This window comes from Ascaphus truei, chromosome 5 (genome assembly GCF_040206685.1).
Source record: "Ascaphus truei isolate aAscTru1 chromosome 5, aAscTru1.hap1, whole genome shotgun sequence".
Classification (NCBI taxonomy): domain Eukaryota; kingdom Metazoa; phylum Chordata; class Amphibia; order Anura; family Ascaphidae; genus Ascaphus; species Ascaphus truei.
The window spans coordinates 161,300,911-161,314,890 of record NC_134487.1 but is presented as its reverse complement, the minus strand read 5'-3'; the positions used below and the strand labels follow the sequence as shown (position 1 = coordinate 161,314,890).

Here is a 13,980-nt window from a genome sequence, read left to right as displayed (position 1 = left end):
AACAGATCCCCTGATCAAAGACTCATCCTCCCCAAGTGTATACATTAGGGCGGAGAAGTGCAGAGCTTGAGTGGTTTGTAAGTGCCATAACTGACACTTACAAACAAAGAGTATCCTGACCAGATACCCCATCTGGTAGACTCACTGATGCCCCTGACTTGAGTGTGGGGCTACAGAAATGAGACCCCCAGGGTCCCAGTACGCATGTGCCATCTAGCTGGGGGGCATGGGTTATCAATGTTCCCACGTTAGAGATTGGGTGCAGGTAATTGTTCCCCAATAGCCTGCACTCAATAGTAAGAATAGGGCTGAAAAGATATATAAACTGATGTCAGCCCTGTAGTCTTTGTCTTCTTTACATCACCTGATTGACGCCTGATTGCTGGAGAATTGCTATTGAGTACTTCTTCATTCCAACTCCCTAAGTAAATGTTACCTTCTTGTTTGTTAATTGTACTATCTTGTTGTGTTCACCTATCTAAGGAATAAATATACTTTATTATATCTAAGCCTCGTTCAGTTCAACCCAGTTATTTGGTGTATATTATATCTTGTCATAAGTTACCGTGACAAGCAGGCTTAGCAATAGTGCCCAAAGTCATGCAGTAGCTGCAAAGGCAAACAAGATCTTATCTTGCATCAAACGGGCAATGGATGGAAGGGAAGTAAACATAATTATGCCCCTTTACAAAGCATTAGTAAGACCACACCTTGAATATGGAGTACAATTTTGGGCACCAATCCTAAGAAAAGACATTATGGAACTAGAGAGAGTGCAGAGAAGAGCCACCAAATTAATAAAGGGGATGGAAAATCAACTTATGAGGAGAGGCTAGCTAAATTAGATTTATTTACATTAGAAAAGAGGCGTCTAAGAGGGGATATGATAACTATATACAAATGTAATGGGTATTCCCTGTGAATACAGACGCTACTACCTGCTGTGTAACCTGTGTGGCTCTCAGGAGCCTAAGCCTCCGCTTGGGGAGCCTGGGGTACATACATATATCAATCTCATGGTGCAACGCCTCCACCTGGGAGGGATTCCAACGGAGTGGGAGGAGGCCCTCACAGGAAACAATCACGGTAAACACACAGTTGTAAAACAGGATAGGCTTTACTGCATATATGCGCATAACTTATACTCTACTATACATAACATTCAACGTTGCATTTGGGTAAGGTATAACATACACCCCGCTCCAACCAGCGTGTATCCCCACACCGTGTCCAATCGCGCTATACAAGGCCCTTGGCCACTCTCCACGTAAGTGTCCCCAAGTGATACCCCCACCCTTTAGGCATGCTTCTTGCGTTGCTGTACAGTGTTGGTGCACTTGAAGAATGATACCTGCCCGGGGCTCCCACCCCGGGTTCCGCAGACTACGACAGGGATTCCGCCCGATCCGACGTCCTCCTCCGCACCGCGTTGGGTGAATTCCGGTGTGGATAATATCACCTTAGTCTCAGTGTCTTTGGTGGCGTTCTGAGCCCAGAACCCACCTCGCAGGGCTGCACGGCTTCAGCGCTGTGTCCCTGACTATGCAAACAGCTAATGGGGCAGTGTCCCTATCTAGGGCCTGTCCCTATAGCACAACAAGCTACACAGTGGCTCAGAACATAACTGGGACCTAGGGGGCTGCTGGCCTAATGCAGTGGGTCACTGACCCCTGCACTCACCTCCTACCCCCTAGCTTGTCCTGGTCCTGACTGCCTAACATGCTCAGAGCCCGTGAAATGTATCAATCCCTCTGTGCAGGGAGAAACTCTAGCCCTATTGGCTCCCTGGCGTCACGTGGGGCGCTCCGGAGGCTCATGGGACTTGTAGTCCCTTCCAAGAGCCTGTCCCTGGTAGGCTAGGGTTCGCGCGCTTGCTGCTCGCGCATGCGTAACTGTCCCGGCCAAGATGGCGGCGCTCTGCACGGGGAGCCGCCGAGAGACCTAGCGACGCGCCCGTGGCCCTAACAACCGGCCGCTCACGTCGCCGGCAACCTCCGCTCCGGTTCATGTCTGCCCCTCACCCCTGCAATCGCCGACGGGTCCGCCATTGGGCTCCGCGGCACCCACGATCGCCAGCCAGGTGAGGGAGGGCGACGGGCAGAGGGGGACCTAGCTTCACAAATATATTCGGGGACAATACAAAGAGCTTTCAAAAGAACTATTCAAATTATGTTCGGTATGTTATGTATGCTCTGCTTAATAAAAATTCAAGTTATAAAAAAAAAAAAAGAACTATTCATCCCACGGGCAGTACGAAGGACTCGGGGCCATCCCTTAAGGTTGGAGGAAAGGAGATTTCACCAGCAACAAAGGAAAGGGTTCTTTACGGTAAGGGCAGTTCAAATGTGGAATTCATTACGCATGGAGACTGTGATGGCAGATACAATAGATTTGTTCAAAAAAAGGTTGGACATCTTTAAAGATGGGAAAGGTATACAGGGATATACCAAATAAGTATACATGGGAAGGATGTTGATACAGGGATTAATCCGATTGCCAATTCTTGCGTCTGGAAGGAATTTATTTTTCCCCTTATGAGATATCATTGGATGATATGTCACTGAGGTTTTTGTTTGCCTTCCTCTGAATTAATAAGTAAGTATAGATATAGGATAAAGTATCTGTTGTCTAAATTTAGCATAGGTTGAACTTGATGGACCTACGTCTTTTTTCAACCTCATCTACTATGTAACCAGACGATCCAGGTACAGCACAGGCTCCGAGCAGCCTCCTGTGAGCCACAGGTAAAGCACCACACACACTTGGTAGCCACATCTCCCATAGGATGGGGGAAACAGTGCTACACTTCTTACAGAATGCCATTGTTTCCCCTTATTATGTTAATCTATTTTATCTTTCATGTATTTCAAGATCATGTTTTCCCAGATGCTGTTTATGCTTTACTTCTGTGATAATCGAGCTTTGAGTAAATAAAACAGGGCCAGCCTAGCCCTTATAAATGAATTTGTCACACAGACACACTTCCCATTATCACTGACGCAGCTCATATTGCCCCAGACTTCTGGTTGGCAGATGAGCGCTTGTGACCTGCAGCCAATCGTAAGATGGGCGCCTCGATTGGCACGTTTCCCCTCGACTATGCGCGTCGGGGTGACGACATCAGAAAGAGCCGCCACCTAGCTGACAGCTCAGTGAGCTGCTCATTGTGTCGGTGACAGCAGATGGTGAAGTGTGAATCGCGGCCGGACACCGGGAGGTCCTGCGCAATCAACCCCCCCCCCATAAACTGCACGGCCCCGCGTTATTAACGTCATGGAGACCCCGGACTCGGACAGCCCCGGAGGGCCGAGCACCGGCGCGATTACCGCGTCCCAGAGGAGAGCAGAGATCCGACGCAGGAAACTGATGAACAACTCCGAGGAGAGGATGAACAGGATCATGGGCATCCACAAAGACCCGCCCAGCGGTGAGGCCGAGGGACAGAGAGGGGGGATTCACACAACAGCACATAAGGGGCATGAGAGCTCAGTCCGGCGGTAACTGTCATTGGAAGATGACACTGAGCGAACTCTAATACCCTGGCAGACAGATGGTGAGAGACCGCGAGAGGCAGGGGACAGGCAACCTCCACAGAGAGGCACCACAGAGGGGCAGGGCACAGGCAACCTCCCTACCACAGAAAGGCAGGGCACAGGGAGGCAGGGGACAGGCATCCTCCCTACCACAGGGAGGCAGGGGACAGGCAACCTCCCTACCACAGGGAGGCAGGGGACAGGGAGGCAGGGCACAGGCAACATTTAGGATTTGAACATACACCCTTCTCCCAATACCGGGTGTTATATTTAAAAAGCTAATTATTGATTTCTCTTTTTTATTTTTAACTATTTATTCATTCAAAATATTAAGAGCGAAACATGAGTGGCTGGGTTACAGAAAAAAATGGACAAAGGACCTCCGGCAGAAATGTAACAAAAAGGCGAAATGTAAAATGGGTTTGAATAAGATACCACAAGGCGGGGCGACACGTGATCACAAAATCCACATTTTAGATAATTATATCAGCAATAAGTAAGAAAGCAGTCAAAGGTGAAGAACACATACCGGAGACTCTCACATCCACCACCAGTTTAAGTTCTTTCAAAACTAAGGCTGTCTCACATTTTTAATCTGGTCTGTAACTGTTTCGTAAGCCTATAATATACATCTTCTTTAACTGTGCATGCAATGTCTTGTATATAATGTATACCCTGTTAATTTATGTAACTGTATTTGTAACCATGTATTATTTGTCATTTTAACTCTATGCCCAGGACATACTTGAAAACCAGAGGTAACTCTCAATGTATTACTTCCTGGTAAAACATTTTATAAATAAATAATAAAACATAGGGACTGGTCATGTCAAACACAGACCGCAGGGAGGTAAGTGCGTTTTTCAGCGATCTCAAAGGAACGCAAGGAATTCAGACTAGAGACTTTAATATCAGGAGGCAGATGCTTAATAAGAGAGGCATCTCATTTCTGAGGGGCTGTCTCATGCCTCACCCATTTTGCGTGCATATAAATGAGACAGAATTTATTCATCTCTGTTGACGTAAAAATGAAAAGGACTTTTGTTTGTTACTGAGCTTGGGTTCTTTTATGGCAAACAATGTAACCAATAAAACATTTGCTATGCTGAATTAATGAACAGGGAAGAGTCACGTTATGTAATGCACTGTAGTGTTTAATGCAGCATTGATGGTCAGGATGTGTATTTTTTTTTTTATTCTTATTCATTTGTAGAAGTTGGTCACACCCAGCTGCGGCCCAGGGGTAAGGCTTGGCTTTGTTATCCCCTGTCTGTATTTCTGCCATACCTGATGAAGAGCCCTGAGAGGTTTAAAAGCTTGTAACATACCTTTTTATTGGACCAACAAATAATTTATATCATACCACCTACTCTAATAATGGAGACACCAACGCTGCCTTCTGGTACAGGCCATTACAATATTAATATGTGATTGTGAGAATGAGGTTTATGATATGTTTGGTGGAAACAGTAGTTAGAAAATTAAAACACACGAGTTCAGTATGTGATGGTTATCTGACCACTAGCTTCAGACAACTGTAGCAGGAGGGATAGCAGATGGTGTTGAAAGGGAACCAATAGAATAGGGAGATGGAGGAAAGAAACATTTAGAGATCTTGAAGAGATGCCTTCAATTACAAGAGGAACGTGCAACATATTGCTGTGCAATGAATTGCAAATCAAGTAGTATTGTACCTTTTTTAGTATTGTAGCTTTTTCCCACCTAGTTTAAAGTGATATCACAAAAGTGCTTTGCTCTCACCTTAACTGTGACAGGAAATGATTTAATCTTCACAGTGCATGAGGGACCTTCTAGTGTGCAGTATAAGGAAAGGAAAAATAGCTGTACACCACACAAAGCAGTTAGTTAAAATATTGCAATAGAAAGTTATGTTTTAAAGTTGGTTGGAGAACAAGGTGCAAGAACTTCAGACAAAGCACATGAGTTTCAATAAACCTCACTTGTTTTGGGTTTCCATTATACCGTGTCATTTGTAACTTTGCCCCTCTTTATTCCGGGTACTAGGAGATTGATGGGATATGACCATGTGTGCTCTCAAACTGTTTATTCATCTAATCAAACACTGAAAGGTGTCCTCATTAGTTCCTAATGCTATACTGTGCGCACTTGCGCTACAAACACATTGTATACTGCCATGGGTGCTCGCAAAAACTGGAGTGTCTCCAGATCATATAGTTCAAAAACTAAGGGTGCAGCAGTCTACCATACCATGAACATATTGATCTCCTGTTATTTCTCTTGACAACTGTGTTGATGTGACCTCCACTTCTACCATATAATGAGGCACCTCCTTGGTTTCATCCGCTCCAGGAGATGAACACCGCATAGAAAGACTTGACAAACCAGATTCACTACCTCTGTCCTCCGCTCTGTCCATGAGAGGAGCCCTTCTCTCCGGCGATCCATCCCTGTTAAGTGACCACTACAGCAGCAACGCAGATGGCAGGGAGTCTTGCCTGGGAGAGAGGACGGACTTCAGCAAGAACTCCGATTTCAGGAACGACACCAATGGCCTCCGCAGCAGAGCGGATCCGGCTTCAGATGCCCCCCCACGAGGCTTGAACCAATACTTATCCAGGTTTGACGAGGCCATGAAGCTGAGGACCCAGCTGAACAGCGAGAAGCCAAGTCCAGAGAACGGGAACGGGGTGGATGAGTTGGACTCCTTCCGCATTTTCAGGCTGGTGGGAAGTGCCCTCCTTGCTGTGGCAGTCAGAATGTTTGTTTGCAAGTATTTGGTAAGCAGGGAAGCCCATTTATTCTTTGGAAACCTATGAATTGATTTTACATTATCAATGTTTTTGCCATGATATACTCCTGTTCTTTGGCTCGGAAGTGCGACGACTATTTACAACAGTAACGAAGAACCGAAGCCTGTCTGTGCGAGGCAACGTGTAGTAACACAAACAGAATTAGGCCTTTGGTTATATAATTGTTGCACTCCAGTTAGCTGTAACATGCAAGAACTGGGTCTATGACCCCAAGCATCATGGGAGAATTCTAGTCATGCTAACAGATTACATTATTATGAATTTGTTTTGCATATTTGTTGTGCCTATCGTGTTGATATATAGAAACATAGAAAGAGCCTAAGCAGGAGTGTGATCTGGCATGACCGTCATGGGGGTGTTTTTTGTGGAAATCTACCAATGGTTTTGTAACATATTTATGGATTTATTTTTGTTGTCTTTCCAGTCAATATTTGCTCCATTCCTCACTTTGCAACTTGCTTTTATGGGATTGTCAAAGTACTTTCCAAAGGTAAGACCACATTATATTCAAGTCTGTGGGAAATGGGATCTCTGGGATTAAATGTTGCCTGTGCCCTACCCCGCAACAGCAATTTAATGTTGAAGACGCAGTATTTCATCCAGTTCGAATTTATCTAAAAGTTTAACTTTGGATTGATGTTGTTTTTCCACTTAAACTACTGTTTTTAGTATGTTATTTAAAAACATTCTATTTTTTTTTTAATTATTTGGTTTACAAAACATAACCAGAAGATTAAAATGTGTGGTCTGTTTCTTTATATTTTTCTTAATTACAGTCTCTCATTTTAATGTGTTGTAAAGTGCCTTATGACTTGGCTTAGTGAAGTAAATATGACCCATAATCCCTAGTGTTTCCTTCCGTCCTTCCCATCCCAGGTTATTCTCAATTTTTGATCATACAGTTAAATATATAATTGGACAGCTGTACCTTCCCTGACAACCATGCAGCTCCTTAACACTTTTAGTGATGCAATGGCCTCAGATAAACTGCTCTCCAATAGCTTGTTAGCACATTAAATATCTTTTGTTGGGCACTGTCCATTTTTACATAAGCCGTTGTGTGTGGCATTCCAGATGTCCATGTGACACAGCAGGCAGAATGTATCCTGCCTCTACTCTCTCCATCTACCAGTTGGTGGTGTTTAGTAAGACTGATCTTAGTAGGGAGGATTTAAAGCACTTGTTTTAAAATGGCGTATCCCTGTGACTGCTTCATCTGGTCCAAAACGTGAAGCTGATGTTGCTGTATATTTCAGGGAGAGAAGAAGATGAGGACGACTGTTCTCACTGCTGCCCTGCTCCTGTCTGGTATCCCCTCTGAGGTGATCAGTCGCTCGTTGGACACCTACAGCAAGATGGCAGATGTTTTCACTGACCTCTGCGTCTACTTCTTCACCTTCATCTTCTGCCATGAAATACTCTTGTTCTTTGGCTCGGACGTGCCATGATTTATTTAGCACAATATAACAGAAAAACCAAAGCCTGTCTGTGTGAGGCATCATGTAGCAACAGAAACAGAATTAGGCCTTTTGGTTATATAATTGTTGCACTCCAGTCAGCTGTAATGTGCAAGAACTGTGTCTATGACCCCAAGCATCATGGGAGAATTTTAGTCATGCTGACAGATGCTACATTATTTAAAAATATCTGCAAAAAATTTCAGTTAGTGTTTTTGTTTTAATACCAAGTTGTATGTTGATCAGGGCAAATATAAAATGTGTGTTCATTCCACAAATGACTACAGACTTACTCAGTTACAAAAGGAATATTTCATTATATTGTGGCTTTATAATTCCCATCCCAATGTTTTTTTTATTTAATTTAACAGCTGTGTTTTGCTATTCCCAAACGGAGTGACAGCCCCAGCTTTCTTCAGAAAGCTGTAGTATTAGGGCAGCAGAACTCAGCAAAAATGCAATCATTGCACAGCCTATCAAAAGGCCGTATAACCAGTGCTACTACTGTGTCTGTCCATCGATGTTTCTTTCATATTGTTCTGTTTTTGTTTACTGCTGCAGGTTTATTGACTGTAAACCAGTTTGCCATGACCAATGCATGTTAATAGATAGACAAGTGTACAGCCTATTTAACATATTTATACATGGTTAATTTAGCATCATTGGTAAACCTTTAAATAAAAAAAATATAAGTTGATGGTTAACACAAAATACAAAAAACTAAAAGTTTGACACGATACAAGGGGTGTGAATAAAAATGTTGAAGTATGACTGACTTCTTCTTAAAAAGCTGTTGTTGCATATTTTTTAAGCTGTGAAGTGGTAAGCATGCGTTTTTGTTTCCGAGAAACAGGTATGGCAATAAATCCTTCTGACGGGTAACTTGTATTGACGGGTAACTTGTAAGCTGTTTGAGAGTGGACCTATGCAGATGTAGTACTGGGCTGCTGTTTAGGGATGTCATGGTGGGTTTATCTGCTGTATATGGCCTTTTCCCATCCCTTCAAAGACCAGCTTGATTTTCTTTTAAACATAGTGGCAGATAAGGACCTGTTCCCCCAATTATTGTGCCCATTTCCCAAGCTGGTATAAAGTCTTTGACCCTTTTTTTGATGACTGGCTTTTATATACTGTATCTATTGTTACCATATCAAGTCTAGGATCCCTTGTAAAGATGTTTTTTCCCTAAGCCCAAAAGGCTTATAATCCTTGGCCAAGCCTCTTCTTAGATTGGTAACAAAAGGGTTATTTAATTTCAACGTGAACAAGAAAGTCTCAAAAGCTCTGCAGAAAAGGGGATAACCCAGCTGAACATTTGCATTAAAAGATTACAAGTGATTGGCAGGTGTACCTGCTGACTACAGCAGTTGCGTATCATTGGTATGGTAAACCTGATGCAATAGTTACTTGTCATCAGTGCTATTGATTTTAGATCAGAGATGGGCAACCTATTTTTCAATGTAGCCAAAGGTGTGGCGAATGAGAAGTGAAAATCACCACACCATGTAAAAATTGATAAATTAGGTTGCTCAATTGAACATTTAAAACACACACACACTGTTTGTCTGCTACACTCACCTCAGCACTATCACCTACTGCTGGTTCACTTCGTTGACTCATTCAGAAAGCGGAAACCAGCACACGCCATCAGGAAAAAGTGTATTTGACTGTGGGAGCTGACAAACTCATTCGCCACACTTTCATGGCCAATTTGCCACTTGCGACGATTGGCGACAGGGTTGCCCACCTCGGGTTTAGATAGTATTAAGATCATTCGCTCAATTATGATCGTGCAGGACAGGTCACCATCGCACTGACAATGTCAGTGACATGAGGGGGAGTTTCTGTGTAATAGTGCTCCTATATATTGTCCTGTTGCTTGTTACCCTTCTCCAAAATGCTCTCTTCTGTTCTCCATTTTTATAAGAATGAGACGCAGGAAGATTGTGCTTTTGTATAACGTTTATTGCTTTTTGTTTTTCACTTTAAACCCTATTAATCATTTTTAATGACCGAGCCTTCCGGTAATAAATTGATTTTACTGTTCCAAGAAACGAAGGGACGAAATATATATATATTTTGAAACTTCTGTTGGTGTTGGCTCCTGCACAGAGAATTTTCAATCCAGCTCAGCCTATTTGTGCTGTTATAACTTCGGCGCTGTATCAGGGACCCGATTAGAACCACGTTAGAGCGTCACCCAGCACAATTTGGACAACCCCACAGTGGGGTACAGATTTGAGGGTGGTCTGGTGAAAGTTCTTTAAAAAAAAAAACCTGACAAAATAATTTCTTACTATCCAAAGGGTGTAACCTCCCTCCCCCACTTAACATAAAACATCAGCATATGATATGTCATTTATTTCTGAATATCACTTTTATAAATCTAGTGCTCTTTTTAAGCATTGTTGGTGGCACTATTTATGTGATGAGCAAAGCACACTGCTTGATACAGTATGTGTATTACATGGTTTGAATGTTGAAGTCGGGGGAAGTCTCCAGTTACAGGGGCATTTCTTTCTTGTCACCAGATTCACCTGTGACATACAGTACAGGTGTTTTCAGGCTGCTGAGAAGACTCTGGTCATTGACTCACAGAAGAAGAGCCAGGTCCCAAGCAGGAAGCTGCCAAACTGCCATCTCGGTTAATGGCATATTAACTCCTGGTGATAAAACCTCACACCTAAAGTAGTATTTCAATAAGACGTCCCCATATTTCACAGTCTGTGAGTTCGAGTGCTGAGAACAAAAAAAGGTGATTTGCTCTTTGTTGTCAACTGTATTACAGGGCGATATGTCCCTTACCTTTTCAGCACTCAAACAGTCAAAGGGATAAGTAAGAAAATTAGTAGAACACATTTTTTGTTCTGACACTTTAATCCCATTTAGTCCGTTCAAGACTGATCAGCACCACAAATGAGTAAGCACATTGCAAACAACAATTTCTGGGTATGGTAAAGCAGATAAAATACTCTGTTAGCTAACCAGTTACATCTGGCTGTTTTTGCACTTTGGGTATAAATATTTCTTATACCTCTTCCTAGTGGTGTGAATGTCGTAATTTAGGTTTCGCATCAGCCACCAAACTCTTTGGTACTCTTACAAGTAAAAGATCACAAAAGCTGTATGGTGCTCAAACATGAGCCACTGGCTGCATAGCCCATGGGCATAAGCGCTTTGTATAGTGTCCCCTGGAGGTCCCATATAATCCAGACCAAAATACTCCAACCCTGAAATGAAACCACTACCACTAGGTACCGAATAGCTGGAAAAGATCCCACTGGAATGATGTGGGACCTTCACTGGCTAGTGACCAGACATAGACATCGGTTGGGCAAGTATTGAATAATTCAGGTAAGTAGGTTGGAATAACTCACATTTGTGTAGTCTTCAGTGGAATTTCCTCCGTGGGTGCGTGCTGCCGTTACTCCACAATGACCAGACATCCAAGAAAAGGAGAGATGGAGCACAGCTGATGATAAATAAACTGATTGGGAGAGTGGGACCCAGGTAAAAATGTATTGTTTAATGGATCAGTGCAAAAATACAAAAAACGGAGCCCTCAGGCCCCCACCAACATGTTTCGAGCTAGTAGCTCTTTCTCAAGGTGCATAGTGATGCCTATTGCTAACTTACCTAATATACTCTAATTTCCCGCCATTTGCCGCCATCCATCCGTCGCGGGGAATGCGTCACGAATGACGCGCCATGCGTGGCCTGGACTGGTGACGTCAGCGCGTCATTTGAGTATAAACAAAACTTTATTTGTCAACAAAACTTTATCGATCATTTCGTCTATTGTTAAAATGCTCAATTGAATCCTACACAACTTTATTACTCTATGACGACCGGATAGCCTAAAAAAACTTTATTCAACACTAATTTAATTTAATCTGGCATGAGAGATTTAACCCTTAATATTTTTTATCTGTAGGATGGATTACTCTCTTATCCCTGTCAGAATTCTTTATTATGTCTAATTTCATTAAGGATATCTTTATGGATACTATTTGACAATGTATTAGATACACATGTATAGACATAATGAAGAATTTTGTAGACTTTAATAGACTGCAAATAAAAATAAAAACATATTTTAAAAGGGAATTATTCGTGCATATACATGCACATCATCCTCAGTTTCTTGTGCATCTTTACATTCACATTAGGTGAATTATGGTTAATGACACTCTATTATTACACATTTATATGAAAAAGAAAAAAAGTAGATTCATATCCAATGAGTGTTGTTCCAATAACTTTCACACAAGATGCTTGTTTCATATATTTTTTAATCGTTTTTTTAATCAATTATTACTTTGTTACAATTACTGTTTTCATGATTATTACTTTTTCATTATCAGTAATACATACTGTTGCTCGCGAATCCCCTTTTAAATTAGTGTTGAATAAAGTTTTTTTAGGCTATCCGGTCGTCATAGAGTAATAAAGTTGTGTAGGATTCAATTGAACATTTTAACAATAGACGAAATGATCGATAAAGTTTTGTTTATACTCAAATGACACGCTGACGTCACCAGTCCAGGCCACGCATGGCGCGTCATTCGTGACGCGTTCCCCGCGACGGATGGATGGCGGCAAATGGCGGGAAATTAGAGTATATTAGGTAAGTTAGCAATAGGCATCACTATGCACCTTGAGAAAGAGCTACTAGCTCGAAACATGTTGGTGGGGGCCTGAGGGCTCCGTTTTTTGTATTTTTGCACTGATCCATTAAACAATACATTTTTACCTGGGTCCCACTTTCTCAAGCAGTTTATTTATCATCAGCTGTGCTCCATCTCTCCTTTTCTTGGATGTCTACTCTTACAAGTAAACACTTCTTAAGAAATCTGCTGAAGGACTTCTGTAAAAAAAAAAAAAAACTGATTACCAACACTGAAAATGAAAGCTGAACTGCATTACCTGAGCTAGAGGATTAAAAGAAAAAAATAAAATAACATCTGTCATTCATGTGCATAAACCAATACATGAAACAGAACCTACAGCCAATCATCTCAAATGTCTTTTGTACCATATGTCTTAGGCGGGGACAATGGTGCCTTCGCCCATGCGGAAGCTGGGAAGTGACCCGCGTGAAGCGGGTGCTTTCCCTGGCCATGGTGGACGGGCCGTGGGGGGTGTGCCTAGGGGCGTCACGCAGCTAGTTCGCTCTCATTGGGCGAACCGCTCACGTGACCTGACTGTCGCGCCAAGAAATCAGTTTCAACTGATTTCTTGCGCAACGCGTGCCCGCTTCCGCCCGCACGCCGCATGCGCGCGATCAATGCCTTAAGGCTAAGGCCCCACTGCACACGCCGGCGCGCCTGCCTTGCGTCCTGGCAGCGCGTGCACGGCACTTCACCGCGGTCTGCAAGGATCATTTTTAGGCATGGGGGGCGTGGGCAAAATGGGGGCGGGCCACAACGCCGGCTCAGCCCCCAGTTCATCCTATCCACGGTTTAAATACTTTACAAGGTACAGTAATCTCCTAATACCAGTGTTACCCGAGGCTAATAAAACGCATGTGTTTATACAGCAGGGCCCCGCTTTACAGCGCTCCGCTCAAACAGCGTTTCCCAATGTATACCCATATTCATTAGGTTTGGCACTTGTTCCGTTTTTCCGGCGATTTTCAGCATGACGCACTCAGCAGCTAAGTATCCGGCCTTGTCAGATGCCATTTGTCAGCAAAACAGTCGGTTTACAGCTCTGCATCTCTGTTTCCAAAGGTACAATACAGTAGGGCCCCGCTTTACAGCGATTTCTGCTTTACGGCAGCCTGGAACGGAACCCGCCGTATGAGCGGGGAAATACTTCTAAATTTCACCAGTGAAAGTATTTGTCATTTGTGGCACTACACCTTGAGATGAATGTCTCTTTCAATAGTAATTCTGCAAACACGGGTGCCCAGTAAAGAAAGGGGAGTTCCTTGTGTGAGAAAATGATGATGTCACATACCTGGCCTCTGATTGGCTCCCTGGCGCACCGCGTGATGCGTCGTCGCTCGGGAACACAATCCTGTTGTAGCCCCTGCTGGCTGACGCGTCACAGTACGCAGTGAGCCAGTAGGCACCAGGGACAGCCAGGAAAGCGATAAGGATCGGGTGGGAGGTGCGCGCCGCCGACTGCAGCGGGGACCTAGGCTAAGGCAGTCTGATCGCTCTGCGCATGGTCTGTGGCACCATGGCCCCAGAC

General features: G+C 43.4%; 1 protein-coding gene across 1 annotated transcript; it reads left to right on the top strand.

Annotated features, from left to right (window-relative positions):
- The first annotated feature begins 3,114 nt into the window (after nt 1-3,114).
- CAMLG (calcium modulating ligand) lies at nt 3,115-8,571 on the top strand. Its single transcript, XM_075601145.1, has 4 exons — nt 3,115-3,427; nt 5,865-6,292; nt 6,750-6,815; nt 7,582-8,571. Exons 1-4 carry the CDS (start codon nt 3,274-3,276, stop codon nt 7,771-7,773), a joined length of 840 nt encoding a protein of 279 aa, XP_075457260.1. The 5' UTR covers nt 3,115-3,273; the 3' UTR covers nt 7,774-8,571.
- The last annotated feature ends 5,409 nt before the right edge of the window (nt 8,572-13,980 follow it).

What these genes read in the sequence shown, in the direction of transcription:
- CAMLG (XM_075601145.1), top strand. Translation starts at nt 3,274, where the DNA reads ATGGAGACCCCGGACTCGGACAGCCCCGGAGGGCCGAGCACCGGCGCG. An exon ending in CCACAAAGACCCGCCCAGCG is followed by an intron (nt 3,428 to 5,864) that starts GTGAGGCCGAGG and finishes CATCCGCTCCAG; the next exon opens with GAGATGAACACCGCATAGAA. An exon ending in TGTCAAAGTACTTTCCAAAG is followed by an intron (nt 6,816 to 7,581) that starts GTAAGACCACAT and finishes TGTATATTTCAG; the next exon opens with GGAGAGAAGAAGATGAGGAC.